Below are 17940 nucleotides of genomic sequence, written 5' to 3'. Positions count from 1 at the left end.
TCACGATGAGCCAGCACCGCACCATTGGATCCACCATAACTATGGCAAAACCACCATCATATAATACCAACATACACTAAGTTATGAAAATGAAACTCATTGCCCTTTTGAGTTTTGTCTTGATAATTTTTGTTGCTCAATAACTCTTCTAGAATAGTTGCTAAAGACACTTAAAAGTATGATAGACAAATAAACTTATTTGAAGTAGTTAAAATATATATTTTTAGGATAGCTAAATATAAAATCTACCTACTTGTTAAAATAAAATAAAATAATTCAGAGAACACAAAGCTCCATCATCCTTCAAGCCCACGGTCCTGGTTAAAGTCTTCCATAATGGAAAAGGGAGAGTATCCCCATCAAAAAATTCCAACATTTGAAGTATTGAAATGAATTTTATCCATGTAGCTTATCCCTTCACAGTAAATATGAGAGACAAATTGTCTCAAATAACCTCAGATGACCCCCTCAACAAAAAAAAAAAATCATAAAAGAAAATAGATTGTTATGGCCATGCATTTCCAACTCAACACATCAAAACAACTATAAAACTATAATTAAACCTCTGTGCAATATTACATCGTACATCTGTAAGAATATCAATCAAGAATCATAGTATACATACATAGAGAAACAATTCAGTGAATGAATTCACACACATGCACAACTAGCATGAGAAAAGAAACTAACTGCAAGGACCATTTGACTGATTTTGTTATCCATTAACAACCATCTCCATTATGATGTCATTCCAAGAGTCTATAGGCCCAGGTAAGCACCAATGCAAACAATCAGTCTGAACTTTAGCATTTTTGTCCTTGGCAAAGGGTTGAAATTGCCTGTATGGACCCGGATGCCCATCTGGTCTCAAAAGTGAAAGTGGTGCAAAATCAGCAAGCTTGAGATTCACTCCATTTTTTGAAGCTTTAGAGGCTGCCTTTTTAAACTCTTCTAACTCGATGTCGCGAAGAATCCTAAGCAAAAGCTTAATTTCCATCTCACCTTCTTTAATCGGCTCAGTTCTGTTGCACGTTCCACCGCTAAACCACTCTCCATTTTCAAAATGGTCAGGTGTGGATGTCCTGTACAAAATTAAGCCCTTGTGATTGGAAGATACTATGAAGTTGAAGATATTTTTCAAGACTTTGCGATATGCAAAGTCAAACCCTAGGTCTGTCAGGTTCTTGTTACTAGAACAGCCGTGACAGCCCAATATAGTGTCATTCTCATAGTAGATTGCAGATTTGACAAACCACTTTCCCGTTGAAATAATAATGTAATCGAAGTTTAGGTACTGATCTGTCCATTTACTATCCAGTTTGTCAAGATATAGCTCAACTTCAGAACTTGAAACGCCGTTTATGTCTTCAAAAATAGCAGCTTCCACAAGGAACGGTGACCAAATAACTGACATACTGAAGTTGTACAACGGAAAGTGCCAGCTTTTGGACTTGTATCCCTCATCGTGGTAGACTAAGACAGCTTTTTCTACCTGAAGGTCAAAATAATTCAAGTGAATAACACTCGCTTCCTTTGTGAAAGTTTATATGATTAATTTCATAATCAACCATGCTTCAATTCAGTCCAAACAAGTGGTCAAAAAGTCCAGGTCTCATAAAATTGACAAAAAGCAGTAAATGTAAATCAATTATAGAAAGTAAATTTACTAGTATCAGTGTTGTGCATATTCTTCTATTTAAAACAAAAATAGCGAAGGAAATGTTCTTAACTGTGTACATGAAAGTAAATCTAATATCATAAGAGTCGTACATATTATTCTATTTTAGATAAAAAAAAATAGTGAAGGAGATGTGTTTAATCGTGTACATGAAGAATAAACGAAGTAGAGAGAGAGATTGCCTAAAAACTAAATCTCATAAGTTATGATTTAAAACAAATGCATAATTGTGTAGACTGGTAGCAAATATACTTGTATGGACTTGTAACTGGCCTCAGCTTGTTCAAGCCATTACCTTTCATAATCATTATCGTTTTTAACTCTTCTTAATTGAGTTGAAAACTTTTTAACTTTTTAAGTTTTGCTAGTCTATACTTTTTCATTTTTTGGCCTTAATCACAATTCACAGGTATCCAAGAAAAGCTTTCCGCTACAAGTACAAAGTACAAAGTGAATAATCATTCCAATCAAAGTCCAAAACAATATCTATCAATTGACCATGAAATATTGTATATTAAAATGCTTCTATCCTCAATTACTTTGGAGCTGATAAACAGAACCTCAAAATCCCAGAGTTCTTGTCCAATCCAATTCTCAGGTGGCATATTCTAATGCAACTATATCTCAGTGCCTTATCTATTGAGCTAGATTCTGATGCAATGTAACTAGGTCAAACAAAATAAAAACAATCACTTGACTTCATTCTCCATTCTTTTCATCCTAGGTTGATTAAGTACTTCATAAATATATAATCATCAAAGTGTTTAGACCTATTCTATCATCGTTTATATGCAAACAAACGGTGCAACTGAGCAACAGCTTTCTCACACAAACTAACAGATTCTTGAGTTATTCTCCAGACTCAATAAATAAACTACCAAAGATGCATTGGAACCAAAACAAGATCCGGTCAACGCATCATCGAAAAAAAAAAACACGTAAAAAAGACAGTTGTCTGATACTCAAAGAAACATTCACAAAAGATCAAACAAAAAAGGAAAACAACATTGCGGCTTAATGAATGTTATCTTTGTCCAATCTATTTTGTACAAGTTTTCGTAACAGGACCAAGACAGTGACAAAACCATTGACAACAACAATGAATACAATGGTTGAATTTATTTAGCAATGAAAAAACCAAACCTTAGAAAGCGTGCAGAGCAAAGACTGAACATGGTTACGAGAAATAGAATCACCAATAAGTGCCCACACTTTACCACGCATCAAGTTGAGAAACCTTTGAGGATCAAAAATAGGTAACTCACAATCTGTAGGTGCCCACTTCCAGTACAAAAATTCTCTGTCTGGTCTCCCATTTTTCATGCAATTTTGATGTGATTCAATCAGGTCACATGTTTCATTTGTATAAATTGGACCCAATGGGTTTGGTACCCAATCACCATTAAAATAATCACATTTACCTGAATAAAAAAAAAAAAAAAAAAAAGTAAAAATCCCAACTTTAACTTGTTTTGGAAACACGGTAGTTGATTCAAAACGGACTAATTGAATCATTGGAACGACCCAGAATAGGAATTAAACAGTACTATTTCGGATCTAAACAAATAAAAATTAAGAATTAAAAAATAATGTTACTGACCAGTGTCGGTGGGAGAGAGTTGATTTTGGAGAGGGAGTTGTTGAAGGTCAGAAAGAAGAGAAGATGAAGTTTGAGGTGGGGTTTGGGATTCAGTGAGAGTGGGAAGAGATTGAAAGAAGAGAAGACGAAAAGCGAGTACAGAGAAGAAAAGAGTGAGAAGTAACTTGATGAGGTAATTTTTATGGTTGAAATTGAAAGAAGAATCGATCCTCATTTCTTCTTCTTCTTCTTCTTCTTTGTAGTAGTAGTAGTAGTAGTACTGTTACTGTTTTGACAAACACGGAAATACACCGATTCTTTTGGAGTTGGTGATGCTTACGGATAGATTGATATTGGTTTTGGTTGGGGTGTTTTTCAGTAAAGAAAAAAAGTTAAGAGTACCACAGTCACAGTATAGATCAGAGTCAAGTTGTGTCTGTGTAATTTCTAGATCTATGTCAAATGCCTTTATTTTCTTCATTCTTTTTCCTAAATTCGGTTATCATTTTTATCTTAAAAATATTTAATTTCTTTACCTTATTTACTTCGTATGTGATTTATATTAGTTTTCTTCTAAAATCGAATTATTTGTAATTAGGGTTAATTTACCACTTATTCATATAGGATTAACGTATGTCTCACCACGTACGTGAGATTCTTACTAGTACTCTATTAGAACTTACTTTAAAATTAAAATTAAAATTTTGTTTTTTGGTTAAATTCGTCAAATTTTTATTTATTTTGGTAGTTAATTTAATACTATTTTTTTAAGATATCAAATTAATCCATAAAATTGACACCATGAAAAAAATAAGATCTAAAAGCATATTTATTGATCCCAAGTCAACGGTAACTTGCCAACTCTTAATATAATGTTAACTTCTTCTTTTTTTAATGCTTTTCCCATTTCTTTTTAAAGAATAACTTTTTTACTGTTTACAGCAAAAAAAAATTGAAAAAACTAAAAACTCACTAGCCGTAGTTATTTCTATTACCTTTATAAATTATTTTGATTTTATTTGGTTAAAATTATTTTTCCATGCTGCATTTGTCCATATAAAAATTGATGTATATTGCAAAATTTTATATTAAAATTAATTTTAACATTTATTTGAGCAACTAAAATCTACTATTATATGTCTTATAAACACAGCTCAATTGATAGTTGCAAGGACAATATTATGTAAGAGTTGAAATTTGAACCTCATACTCTTCACTTTTCCATATTTAAAATATGTGAACTCCAATCACTAGACTACTTTATAAAAAATATCTATCATTTTATTTATTACGATAATTAATTTGTATATAATAAGTTTTACAATGACTAAAAAAATATTTTTGTTTTCTTTTGCAGATATAATAAATTATATTACAATTGATTGCCATATATTTATAATATTTTCTTTTGTGAAATGTGTAATGTGACAGGTGTAACAATCGTGACTTAGAAGTTAGAAAGTGAAGTTTAAAAATTTAAGCGTGAGAAAAATAAACCAAAGTCTAAAAGAGTAGTATAATCTCATTGATCATATACTATGGCAAAAATCATCACTACTTCATTGATTTTAGTTCTCCTTGTTGTGGCAATTATCAATGATTGTAGTGTTGAGGGTGCAGAAAGAGCTAATCAACATGAGAGAGAGATGATCATATTTACAAATCTCAAAAGCTTGATCAGGGTATCGATTGTTTGATTTTGTATAAGAAGTGCTTGATTTTTCCTTATTTGTGGCCTCTATTCTATTATAAATTGTGTGCTTCTCAGGATCACACAGTTACCACCACAACTGGTGCTCCTAAAGCTGAAGAAAGTCTTCCATGATTATTGATTAGTACTGATTGTGTTGTGGACATGGCTTGTGTGTGTTATACTGATATCTATATATTTAAAATAAAATAATTAATAATTAATATTAGGTATGTCCAGTAGGTTAGATATATATTTTATTTTTGTGCTATGAATTTGTATTATGGTGCCATGTTATGGTTATATGCAATATTGAAATATGTTAATTTCACCATTTTCTTTTTGTAAATGTTTATCAGTTTTGTCTGTCTTAGATTGAATTGTCATTGCGTCATTCCCTCGTGTCCAAAATTTGTGTTTAACAAAAAAGACGATTGAATATCATTATACTTGGTTCCTAGTAAATCATAGCAGTGTTCACAAAAAGATTTTAACATAGGGTTGGAGCTTCAACCAATGATTTTTATCTGTTATTAAATCTGAAAAAGAATTGCATAGGAGCCAAATAATGTCTCTCTGGCTTTTTAATGGAGCCAAATCTGCTGAACTATTACAGTATTTATAACGCATGTATTGATTCTTGTTAGGCTCATGTATTGAAATATTAACTTTGCGAATCAATTCACCATATTCTATTTCGATTAATATGATTATAACTAGTATATTTGGACATCCTGTGTAAAAAAAATGACTATTGGTGCATACAAATTAAACTAAAAGTCAAAATGAAATTAACATTGATCAACTTTTATAATAGAATTTTCTTATACAATAGTTATTCAAACAAAGCATTTTATTAAAAAACAATGCACAAAGCATTTAATTAATTTTGTTAACTTTACAAGAGATATACAATGTATACATGTTACTTAAGAGTATTTGTGGCCACTAATACATAATTTTCTCTAATCACAGTCACACAGTTCTTTATGTGAAAACCAATAAACATAACAATATTAAGAAACAATTAAACAAACCATTTCTTACAGCCAAATAAGATCTACAACATGCTAGATTGTTAAGTATTTGGTCAATATCTGAGTACGCTAATTTGGTGCTGGTTTAAACTTTTTAGGGTCAATATTAAACTTTCGGCTAAATTAGAACATTCAGAATCTGCTTTTGGGATTGCTCTATTGCTGAGTATGGTTCGTAGTTATTGATAAGTGGATAGGTCGATCAAGCAGAGCAAGAGCGACCCTTTCGGCCAGGCCCAAACATTTTTTGGGTTAATCTTATCAAGTCCTAGTTTGTAACAGAATATGTTCACTCTAATGGAGATGCAGTGCTCTAAATCCACCTAACTAGTCCACTGGCGAATGAAAAATAATTTTATCATCAAAATCAATACAACTAATTGTTTTCTTACGAACTGTACACAACTCAAATGAGACGCTTATAAGTTATAGCGATATGGAGGGAATATTTGTTTAAGACCATAATGCCAGTCTGCTTAATAAGTTACATGGAACAAAAAATTTCTATACTGAGCAAAACATAAAGACCCCACTTGTCACTATGATACTGGAAAAATCGAATTATACTAGCTCACTTATCCAAATTTCAAGAGAAGAACAGAACTAACTCTGCTCACGATACTGGAAAAATCAAATTATACACACATACCAGTGTTTTTAAAACAAAAGAATCAATTCACAGAGAGAAAAAATGAGCTGATTATATGCTGAATCACGACTATACCTAACTGGGAAAATTTGCATAAAAAATATATGAAAGGATTTAAGCTTCTCTCTGGCCCCTTTGAGTCTTTGAGATGATTCCCTTGAGATAGACATTACACTCGCGGTGATAATCAATCAACAAACAGAGCTGCCTGATGGCCTCCCTCTTTTCCTCTCCCAAATCCAATATTCCTTCCTCTTTCTCTTTTATCAACTTCTGTAGCTCTTCAACTGTCTTCTTAAGTTCATCAACAGTTGCTGTCACATTCATCTTCTCTGATTCCTCCTTTCTTGCCTTTGCCTCTAGCTTTTCAACCTCTTTCTGCAGAGTTGATCCCTCTTCCTTTTTACCCTGCAACTCCTCCAATAAATGGTTTTTATCTGTCTGTAACTGCCCCTTTTCCCTACTCATCTCATTGACAGATTCTTTTGCAACCTGAAGCTCGTATGAGATGTTTGAGATGCGGTTCTCATAATTATTGCAGTCATCCGAAAATTTAGAGCTTATAGTATCTATCCCAGATATCATACTGTTGACACACTTTTTAATACTTGTGATAGTTTCATGAAAAGCTTCATTGTCAGTAGCAATCCTGTCTTCAAGTGCTCTCTGAACTTGCTGAAACTTTTCTTCCACCTTTCTAAAGCTCTCTTCCTCTTGGTTTGACAGGCAAAGCTTTACCTCAAGATTCATGACATTTTCAAGCAAAGAGCTGACCTCATCTCCTTTCTCTTCCAGGTCTCTTTTCAGTTCTTCAACTTGGTGTTCCAAATCAGCTACCATCTGATCTTTTGAATCAATGTCTTCAAGAAACATTTCTGCCATTTTTCTCATCTTCCACTCCGCACGTTTAAGTTTGACCTGACAGTCACTATACCAACTATCAACGTGTTTATATTCTTCATCCCGTTCTTCCAATATTCTCAAAAGATCTAGGTATTTGTTGGCTAATTCATTATTTTCATTGTCAACCTTTGTGAGGGCCTGTGCATGTTCTTCTCTGATTTTTTCGATGTGGTGCTCCAACTCTTCTTTTGCTTTCTGCAAGGAAAGCAGGTCCTTTTGCAGGTTATCAACTTGGGCTGTGAAGGCAACTATTTTTCCTGACGACTCTTCCTCTGCCTCGGAAAGTTTATCCTGAAGTGCAGAGAACTCAAATTCTCTTGTTGCTAATCTTTTCTCTGAATGATCTATTTTGTCTGCCAGCTCCAACTTCTCCTGTGCCAGTTTAGCGATGTGATCACAGTAAGCAATTATTTGCTTTTCGTTCTCACTTACTTTTTGCTTTAAAGTGTTCAACTCACAGTCTTTGGCTCTTAACTGTTCTTCAACTACACTCTTCTGGTTGTCTATGTAATCCATCTCCAATTTCAGCTTTTCGATCGACTGACCTAATTTTTGCATCTCATTATACATGGAAAGCTGATCATCTTTATGAATCTTAATTTGCTCCTTGCAGGTAGATATTACAACCAAACATTCTTCCTCTGCCTTATTAAGCTTATCTTGGAAAACTAATAACTCCGATTCTCTCTCATCTGATATTTTCTCTAATTTTGCTATTCTGTCGTGTAGCTCCAACTTCTGCTGTGTCAGATGACTAATCACTTGGATGTTGGCCTTTATTTGCTCTTCATCTTCGCTACTTTTGCTCTTTATAGTGCCCATCTCCAATTCCAGACTCCTTATATGCATCGTTAAATTTTCTTTATCTTCCGTAAGTCTCTCTTGCTCCAGGGTTTTTCTCTCAACCTCCTCTTTCAGACTTTGAATTTGAATCGTACACTCAGAATTTTCTCGGCTTTTTTCCACAAGCTGAACTTCCAAGTCAGATTTCTGGTGTTGTAGAGACTCCACTTCCTGCCGCAATACATTCACCTCATTTGTATTGCTTTCGGCCCGAGTTGAAGCTTCATTACTTTTAACAATCTTCTGCTCTTCCAGTTCATTTTTCTGAGCATGTAATGACGCATTCTCCTTATTTTCGAGTTTCTTCATGATAGCAGATAGTTCCTCTTCTCTTTCTTTGGACTTCATTTCAAGTTCTGAAATTTGGTCCCTCAACTCTAAATTGTGCCCCTCCAGATGATCATGATAGCAGATGCATTGTTTGAACAATTCAGTTAGTTCTGCTCGGGTACCATTTTCGCCAAGTTTGTCATCTTTAATAAGTTTCAAAATCCTTTTTACTTTGTCTTCAATTTCTATAGGAAAAGTAAAAAAAAAAAAAGTATCTTGCATCACAATCTTCCATTATATCACAATTCTGCTGTCATGGTGCATAGTGTAATTGTGTGGGTAGAGATTATACCTGTTTTAGCTCCCTGAAGCTGCTTTTCTTTATCAGGATCAATGTCAATTTTCACCATCTTCTCCACTGATATCCAATTTCTTAGTCAAAGATAATTTGTTCACCGTGTAGATTCCAGAAAGTGAAGAGCTGAAAATTTAAAAACAATTATTTGATATTTGAATGAGCACACTAATTTTGAAGAATCTGTTTATTCCTTTTCCAGAAAAATGAATCTGTTTTCAAGAAATTTCTGAAACTAGATTTTCAGTCAATTTTAAAACAAACAAAAAAAATACTAACAAGCATCAATAACTTCTAATTTTGACAACAATTTCATGAATCTTTCAAGAATTTAAAAAAAATAAAAAACTATGTAATAATACTACTACCCAAAGAAGAAGAAAAAGGAGAACACATACCCTAAAATCGATTTTGAATATTCATACAATAATTGGTAAATTGGAATAATTAAGTACCTTAAATATTGTAACAGTTTTCCTTGTATCTTCTCTTCTGAATCTGTTAATCTCCAAGAACAAGATTGCTAAAACCTCTCTTCAAAAAAAAAAAAAAAAAGATTGCAACAACCTATAAAGAAAAGGAAACAAATTGAATGCAAGAAACAAAAAGAACGAGCTTCAAGCTATGTTCTTGATGATGATGATGATGATAAAAACCATATGCATGATTGATTATATTGAGATTAAGGATCAAGATTAAGTTCAAATCAAAATCATGTGCAAAGAAACAATGAAGCTTACGTGAATGAGTGATTTCAGTTTGAGAGAAGATTAAGTTGATCGGTAAGCTGAAACGAAAGAGCTTATTCAAGACTTCAACTATAAGAAATGAAACGCGCGCAAGAAGAAGAAAATGAAAAATTTGAAAAACGGAATTCACGGTTGCCGCTAATATATAACTAGTTATTTAATCAACTCTCATTTTAATTGTTGATTAAGCGCGGTTCTAAATTATATTAATTGGCTTGATTTCTATTCTGAAATTAAAATCATTTATTAACTCCAGTTAGTGTTAGTAGAGTAGTCTGTGGTCAAGACTTTACACAATTTAATTGTTATTCTTGCATAGATAAAATCACAAATTAAATTATTTGGATGCATACACAATAAAGAAATAAATAAAAGATAATTAAATTAGTCTTGTCGTTCAACATCATCAAACCATTTAATCTTTAAATAAAAATGTACTCCTCCGTTCTAAAATATAAGCAAAAAAAAACTTATTTTTTTTGTCTCAAAATATAAGCAAAAAAGACAAACTTTTATTCTATTTAATCTTGTTTTTAAAAAAAATCATCTTTCCAATGAAAACTTTTGCTTATTCTCATGAAATTAATTGAAGTTTGAAACCAATAGCCAATAAAAATTAATTATTTCAACTCAACATCATTTAATCTTGTTTTTTAATTTGTGATTTAATCAACTTTTGCTTATTCTCAATAAAAATTAATTATTGTTGAAATAATTGAAGTTTGGAAGAAATCAACTCAACTAATCCACTTAACTGATTTATTATTTATTGAATTTCAATTCACTTAATTAATCAACTAACTACAATGTTTTTAGTAAATGAAATTAATTTTATCCTTAAGATCTATCTACGAATCATATTCTTAGGAATCACCCAAAACTCAAATGGAACAATTAAAATGAGACAAACAAAATATTATAGTTGGATAAAATAACAAATGTTACATTAATATTATAAAGTGATAATTATTTTGAAAATGGAAAAAAAAAATTAAAAAATAACAATTAAAATGAGTCGGAAGGAGGAAACAAGATGCATTTGGTAGTAATTTTCTCACGAACTTAAAGTGTTTTGTGATATCCTAATTCAGGTAGATTATAACTTAAAACTTAAAACTTATTATTTTTTCTCTCTCAATTAAATATATATATTTTATATCGTTTCATTTTTATAAACTTATAGCTTAAAAAACATGAAATAGTAATTAAATATATTTTTTATATCATTTCATATTTATAAACTAGTACAATCACTATTTTTTAAAACACTATAAATTCAATCAACTAATAAACTATAAGTTCATCCGCTATTTTTTACTAAACAATATCTAAGTAGAACTAGATGTTAAAAATTTAGGGGTGGAATTTGATCAGGAGGATATGAGTTCAAATCAATATCTTATTTATTTATTCTTGATTTGACAAGTAACTATTTCACAATAAAATGTAATTATTTAAACAGTATAGATAAAATGGATAAATATTTTGGGTGTAATATCCAATTGATCACAAGTCTAAAGAAATTAAGAAAATATTGTCTTGTATAATTGTAGTTTGAAAGAACTATCTGTTTTAGACAAGAAAGAATGATAGTAAGTGAACAAACTTAGGAAACTAAAGACAATGCAGGAAATTTAAATTCGATTTGCATTATTTTGATAATAATGATGTCATAGTTGGTCCATTCTTACCATTTGTTAAGATCTACCTTTGATTTCTTTTGAGGATCTTACATGATAAATCTTTGTCTTTTTCTCAGGTCCGTGATTACATTCATGTTGTTGATTTAGCTGATGGGCACATTGCTGCATTGTGTAAGCTAGATGATCCTAAGACAGGTACTATTCGAAATTTGATCAAATTCTTCTAATAATTTATTCAGCCAAAAACAATGGTTGCGAACTGATGTTAGATTCCCATATACAATGATAGTTGTTTTTGCTTTGGTGCGTTTTTTGATTTTCACTTTGTGATGTTGTTTTGGTAAAATTTCATGTCTGCATACAGGTTGTGAGGTTTATAACTTGGGAACAGGAAAGGGAACATCAGTTTTGGAGATGGTTGCAGCTTTTGAACAGGCCTCTGGAAAGGTAACAGACTGATGATTCTATTTATGATCCTTTTTATTTTGCTATCCCTTACTCTCATTCTTGGTTATAGCATAAACACTTGCATTAATGTTTGTTTAGATAATAAATTATGCTATCTCTTTAAGTTGTGTTCAAATTATTTCCATTACGTCTATTCTAATTAAGCTGTAAATATCTTTCACTTTGGGCCCTTAAGATAAATGGTTTTTCTTTTTAATATTATGGGATATCAAACAAAGTCAGCTGTATTTTTATAAGATATACAAGGAAATGAAGAAAAAAAAATGTGTCAGTAAAGGAACAGCTAATCTTTCTATGCAACTGTTATTCATTTTCATAGCTGAACAGATTGAACAATGAGTTTTACTAAAAAATGGCTTAAGCTTTGTAAATCTCAATCACATTTTTGAGCTAGATGACTTAACAATATAATTTTACTTTACCTCATTCTATGTTTTGTTTTTCCTCCGATTTTCGCTTTGAGTGGGACCTCTATAATTTAACAAAAACAGTTTGAACTACAAACAACCAATTTGAATCCCAACTAGACCATGTAATTCAACCGAAAACTCAAAAAAGGAAAGATGTACGGATATTAGTATCTCTAAAAAAAAAAGTACGAATATTAGTATATTACTCAAAAATAGGCTAGTCATTCTTTGCGGTTTTTAGTTTTTGGTTTTATATTTTTTTTTCCATCATCTCATCTCTTTCACCTTATTGAGTGGATTGTTGTAGAGTTGTATTTATCTACATTTCCAATATACTAGCTCTTGGTTCCACTTGAGCCAGACACCTGTGAATCATTTTTATGCATGTATTGAATATAAAGAGGATTATTGTCATATGTAGGATACTTATGTGACATCAATATTCACTAGTTGTTTAGGATCAGAAATTAATATAGACTACATCTAGTACTTTTATTTCATGCTCAACGATGGGAGTTAGATCCTAAATGCAAGAATCACAGGTCGCATTCGATGGGAGTTGCTTTGAATACCATGCAAGTTCACTTGATCATTAGACAAACACAAAATGTAGGTTTCTCTCTTCTGAACCAGAAGAGATAAAACAAGCAGCACAGAAAAGTCAGGAAAAAGATGTAGGAACTTGAATGAGGTTGACAAACACAAGCCGTAAATCTTCTAAATATTTCACTTACTACTGTTTTTTTCTCTCCAAAGTTAGATGCATTTCCTTTTCCTGCAAAGTTTATGGTTTGTGTTTGATTTTGTGAGATTCTCCTTGTTATTTGATTTTATAGGTCCCGCGGAACAAGAGAATGTTAACTGTAGAAAGAATGTAAGACGGGCTTCTATAAGCACTGAAGAGAATACACGTCCTGGTTCTCAGCATCAGTAGAGGTCCTGCTACTGATCCCCAGAGCCTCTATACAAGAGCAAGTCCTTTATGGAATAAGAAGACTTAATTAATCAAGTTAACTATCACTGCTAGCTAGTTTCTAGAAATATATGATAAAATGTAAAATAAAAAGCATCAAAGACGGGTAAGAACTGGAAAATTTTGATAGTGGGACATGTTAACCCAGCGTTCTATACTGAACAAAACAATAAGACGTCACTAAGATTATTCAATTCAAATTCAAGAGAAGAACAGAACTAACTTTGCTACTGATACAGGGAAAAAAATATAACTATACACATACTCATGTTTGTCAAATCACGACAGTACCTAATTGGACAAAGTTGCATAAAAAAAATATAGATGGGTTCACACTGCTCTCTGGCCCCGGCGAGTCTTTGATATGAATTCCTTTAGATAGTCATTGCGCTCCCTGTGATAATCAATCCGCAAACAAAGCTGCCTGATGGCCTCCCTCTTTTCCTCTCCCAAGTTCAACATACCCTCCTCTTTCTCTTCCATCAACTTCTCTAGCTCTTCAACTCTCTTCTTAAGTTCAACAACAATTGTTGTCACATTCATCTTCTCTGATTTCCCCCTTTCTTGCCTTTGCCTCTAGCTTTTCAACCTTTTCCCTCAGAGTTAATTCCTCTTCCCTTTTACCCTGCAGCTCCTCCAACAAATGGTTTTTTATCTGTCTGTAACTGCCTCTTTTCCTTGTTCATCTTATTGATATATTCTTTTGTAACCTGAAGCTCATGTGAGATGCGGTTCTCAATATTTTTGTGGATGTCAAAAAAATTTAAGCTTACAGTATCGATTCCAGATATCACACTGTTGAACCACTCTTTAGTACTTGTGATAGTTTCATGAAAAGCTTCATTGTCAGCGGCCATTGTTGCTTCTGCAGTAGAAATCCTGATTTGAAGTGCTCTCTGATCGTGCTGAAACTTTTCTTCTGCCTTTCTAAAGCTCTCTCCCTTTTCACTTAGCAATTGTTCTTTGTCCCGGATATTTTGGTTTGACAAGCGAAGCTTTTCCCCAAGATTCTCGACATTCTCAAGCAAAAAGGTGATGTTATTTCCTTTCTTGTCCAGGTCTTTTTTCAGGTCTTCAACTTGGTGTTCCAAATCAGCAACCATCTGATCTTTTGACCCAATGCCTTGAAGAAACTCTTCCGCCATTATTTCCATCTTCCTCTCTGCAACCTCAAGTTTGACGAAAAATTCATTAAACAAACTGTTAACTTGTTCATATTCTTTATTCAAATTCTGATATGCATCTGCTCGTTCTGCTAATGTTCTCTGAAGATCCATGTTTTTGTTGGCTAATTCATTCTTTTCATTGTCAACCACTGCGAGGGTTTTTGCATGTTCTTTTCTGATTTTTTCATAGTAGAGCTCCATTTCTTCTTTTGCTTTCTGGAAGGCAGAGAACTCAGATTTTTTTGTTGCTAATATTCTCTCCAAATGATCTAATTTCTCTCCCATCAACAAATTCTCCTGTGCCAGTTTACTTATCTCATTCCTGTGATCATTTATTTGCTTTTCGTCTTCACTTGCTTTTTTTTTTTGAAGTTTTCTCCACGTGAACTGAATCTTGTTTATGTTGCTGAATTATCTCCAGGAGGGACTTATTAAATTCACGGATACATGATAAGGCCAATTCTCTATCAGCTGATCTTTTTTTTAAGTCAACATTTCTATCATGTAACTCTAACTTCTGCTGTGTTAAAGCACTGATCTCTTCAATGTTGACCCTTGCTTGCTCTTCATATTGTGCGTAAAGAAATTGGTATTGAATGTAGAAATCCTTAATAAATTCAGCAAGTGGTTCCCTCTTCAAAACTTCTGTCGGGGTGCCATCCTCGTTAAGGTCGTGATCATTAATAAGTAAGTTTGATTATCCTTTTTACTGTCTTCAATTTCTGTAGAAAAAGTAAAAAAGTCCAAATCATTTGTTCGAGCTACCATAAGGTGATATACAAAAATCATAGCATATTTTGCATCGCGAGCTTCCATCATATCACAATTCAGAAGTCATGGTACATAGAGATTGTACCTGCTTTAGCTCCCTGGAGCTGCTTTTCTTTATCATACTTTTCAGTATCTTCGAGCTTCTTCATGATAAGATTGATAACAGATAGTTCCTTTTCTCTTTCTTTGGACTCCATTTCAAGTTCTGAAACTTGGTTCCGCGGCCCTAAGTTGTGCCCCTCTAGATAATCATGAAGATAGCAGGTGAGTTGTTTATGGAAATCCTCAACCAATTTAGCAAATGGTTCCCTCTTCAAAAGTTCTGCTCGGATACCATCCTCGTCAAGTTTGTCATATTTAATAAGTTTGAATATCATTGCTACCTTGTCATAAATTTCTGTAGGAAAAGTGAAAAAAGTCCAAATCATTTGTTTGATCATCCAAGGCTGATATACATAAATCATAGCGTATTTTGTGTTGTGATCTTCCGTCATATCACAATTCAGTTGTCATGGTGCAAAATGTAATTGTGTGGGTAGAGATTGTACCTGTTTTAGCTCCCTCAAGATGATCATGATAGCAGATGCATTGTTTGATCAATTCAGCTAGTTCTGCTCGAGTACCATCTTCGCCAAGTTTGTCATCTTTAATAAGTTTCCAAATCCTTTTTACTTTGTCTCCAATTTCTATAGGAAAAGTAAAAAAAGAAAAAAAAATGGTTTCTTGCATCACAATCTTCCATTATATCACAATTCTGCTGTCATGGTGCATAGTGTAATTGTGTGGGTAGAGATTGTACCTTTTTTACCTCCCTGGAGCTGCTTTTCTTTATCAGGATCAATGTGAATATTCACCATCTTCTCCACTGATATCCAATTTCTCAGTCAAAGATAATTTGTTCACCGTGTGGGTAGAGATTCCAGAAAGTGAAGAGCTGAAAATTTTAAAACAATTATTTGATATTTGAGCACACAGTTTCAAAAAAAAAATTGTTCTATAGAATCTGTTTTCAAGAAATTTCTGAAAATGTCTCTTAACTACTTTTGTGCAATTGAGTAAAAATGAATTATAGAGGTCGATAATGAATTATAGTTAAACAAATAAAAATGACAAATAATGTGGTCGATAATGTTTCTGTTGTATATAACATATAAAAGATGATATACATGATCAATATCTACCATCATTACAGTTACTAAACCAAAATGTGGTCCAAAACTCCAAATTTTAGGATTTAACGCAAGAAACAATAATTATGAGAACAAATAAAAATGAAACTAGATTATCTGTCAATTTTAAAACAAAAAAAATACTAATAAGCATCACCAACATCTAATTTTTTACAACAATTTCAGGAATCTTGCAAGAATTTAATTTTTTTTTAAAGAAAAAGAAGCAATAATTATGTAATAATATTACTACCCAAAGGAAAAAAAATGGAGAACGCGTACATAATCCCTAAAATCGATTTTCAATATTCTTAGATATTGAAAATTGGAATACGTACCTTAGATATTGTATCAGCTTATCTTCTGAATCTGTTAGGTTCCAAATTGAATGCAAGAAACAAGAAGAGTGGGCTTCAAATTGTAAAAGACGCAATAAATTTAATGCAAGAAATTGAGATAGTGAAATTGAAGCTTACGTGAGTGATTTCAGTTTGATCTGATTGAATCCAAAAGCTGAAATCAAAGTCGAGCTTCTTCAGCTATAAGAGAGAGGATCAAGAATTGAATTGAATTTGAAGAAATGAAACGCAACAGGGAAATGGAAAATTTGAAAATCCAAATTCGCGGTTTCCCGGTAAAATTATGTTGTAACAATACATATATATACTTTGAGGAAATTTAATCTTAATTATTCGTGTTACTTTTGTATTCGGTAAAACAAATTCTTTTAAACTAAAATTATCGCTTAAATAGGTCTTTCGTTCCTGCAAATATAAATGAATTTTCATCCTTGAAGTTACTAATCATTCCAATTTGCCCCTGCAAATATTTATCATTTGACATTTGATCCTAATTACATCTGATTATTAGCTTCAGGGACGAAAATTCAAATGGCCTATATTTGCAGGGATGAAAGACCTATTTAAGTAAACCACATCACCCAATCATCACTTGCCACGTGGGCACCACGTCGCTAATAACAGCCCACCTCAGCAAAAAAACCTAATTATGATCAAAAGTCAAATGATTAATATTTGCAGGGGCAGATTGGAAGGATTAGTAACTTCAGGAACGAAAATTCAAATGACCTATATTTGCAGGGACGAAAAACATATTTAAGTCAAGAATTATTTATCATCTACCTGTCACAATGTAAGTTAATTATTTTTTATTTGACAAATAAATAATTTAATAATTATTTTACAGCAAAAAATAGCAAAAAAGATTTCAATAATAATGTTTATATATTAGTTTATATTAAAATTGAAGGCAAATGGACAACAAACTACACCATTATTAAAATTGAAGGATTTCAATAGTGTTTATAAAAATTCAATAATAATGTTTATAATGGAAGGCAAGCAGACAACAAGTTGAGCAGTTAATTCATTCTCATTGACAAAACCAATCCTCTAATAATATTATTTAAATAATTTAAGACATTGCTTTTTAAAAATTCTCAAATATTCAATGATACTTTTTAAGAATTGTTTATATATAGTTCAAAAGTCTCGTAAGACTTGCTCAACCGGCAAATGCCAAAAAATTTATGTTGGACGTCATGATTCACTTGAAACTTGGATAGAA

The 17940-nt window shown here is 32.2% G+C and overlaps 3 protein-coding genes across 3 annotated transcripts; all 3 read right to left on the bottom strand.

Annotated features, from left to right (window-relative positions):
* Positions 1-518: 518 nt before the first annotated feature.
* On the bottom strand, positions 519-3705 carry LOC25502163 (protein trichome birefringence-like 23). The gene is made up of 3 exons (XM_013591718.3): positions 3279-3705; positions 2822-3099; positions 519-1492 (listed from the first exon to the last, which is right to left on the bottom strand). The coding sequence occupies exons 1-3, from the start codon at positions 3490-3492 to the stop codon at positions 716-718; spliced, it is 1269 nt and encodes a 422-aa protein (XP_013447172.1). The 5' UTR covers positions 3493-3705; the 3' UTR covers positions 519-715.
* Positions 3706-6560: 2855 nt separating this feature from the next.
* Positions 6561-9059, bottom strand: LOC25502161 (COP1-interactive protein 1). The gene is made up of 2 exons (XM_013591716.3): positions 9002-9059; positions 6561-8894 (listed from the first exon to the last, which is right to left on the bottom strand). The coding sequence occupies exons 1-2, from the start codon at positions 9057-9059 to the stop codon at positions 6748-6750; spliced, it is 2205 nt and encodes a 734-aa protein (XP_013447170.2). The 3' UTR covers positions 6561-6747.
* A 4057-nt stretch (positions 9060-13116) lies between these two features.
* Positions 13117-16748, bottom strand: LOC25502159 (COP1-interactive protein 1). Its single transcript, XM_039828685.1, is given in 5 exon segments — positions 13117-13799; positions 13801-13893; positions 13895-15581; positions 15733-16118; positions 16692-16748. Coding segments are annotated over 3 exon segments (1119 nt in total). The 5' UTR covers positions 14699-15581; positions 15733-16118; positions 16692-16748; the 3' UTR covers positions 13117-13577.
* Positions 16749-17940: the final 1192 nt, after the last annotated feature.

Source organism: Medicago truncatula, chromosome 8 (genome assembly GCF_003473485.1).
Source record: "Medicago truncatula cultivar Jemalong A17 chromosome 8, MtrunA17r5.0-ANR, whole genome shotgun sequence".
Classification (NCBI taxonomy): domain Eukaryota; kingdom Viridiplantae; phylum Streptophyta; class Magnoliopsida; order Fabales; family Fabaceae; genus Medicago; species Medicago truncatula.
Note: the sequence above shows the minus strand (reverse complement) of the source record. Positions and strands in the feature narration are given on the sequence as shown.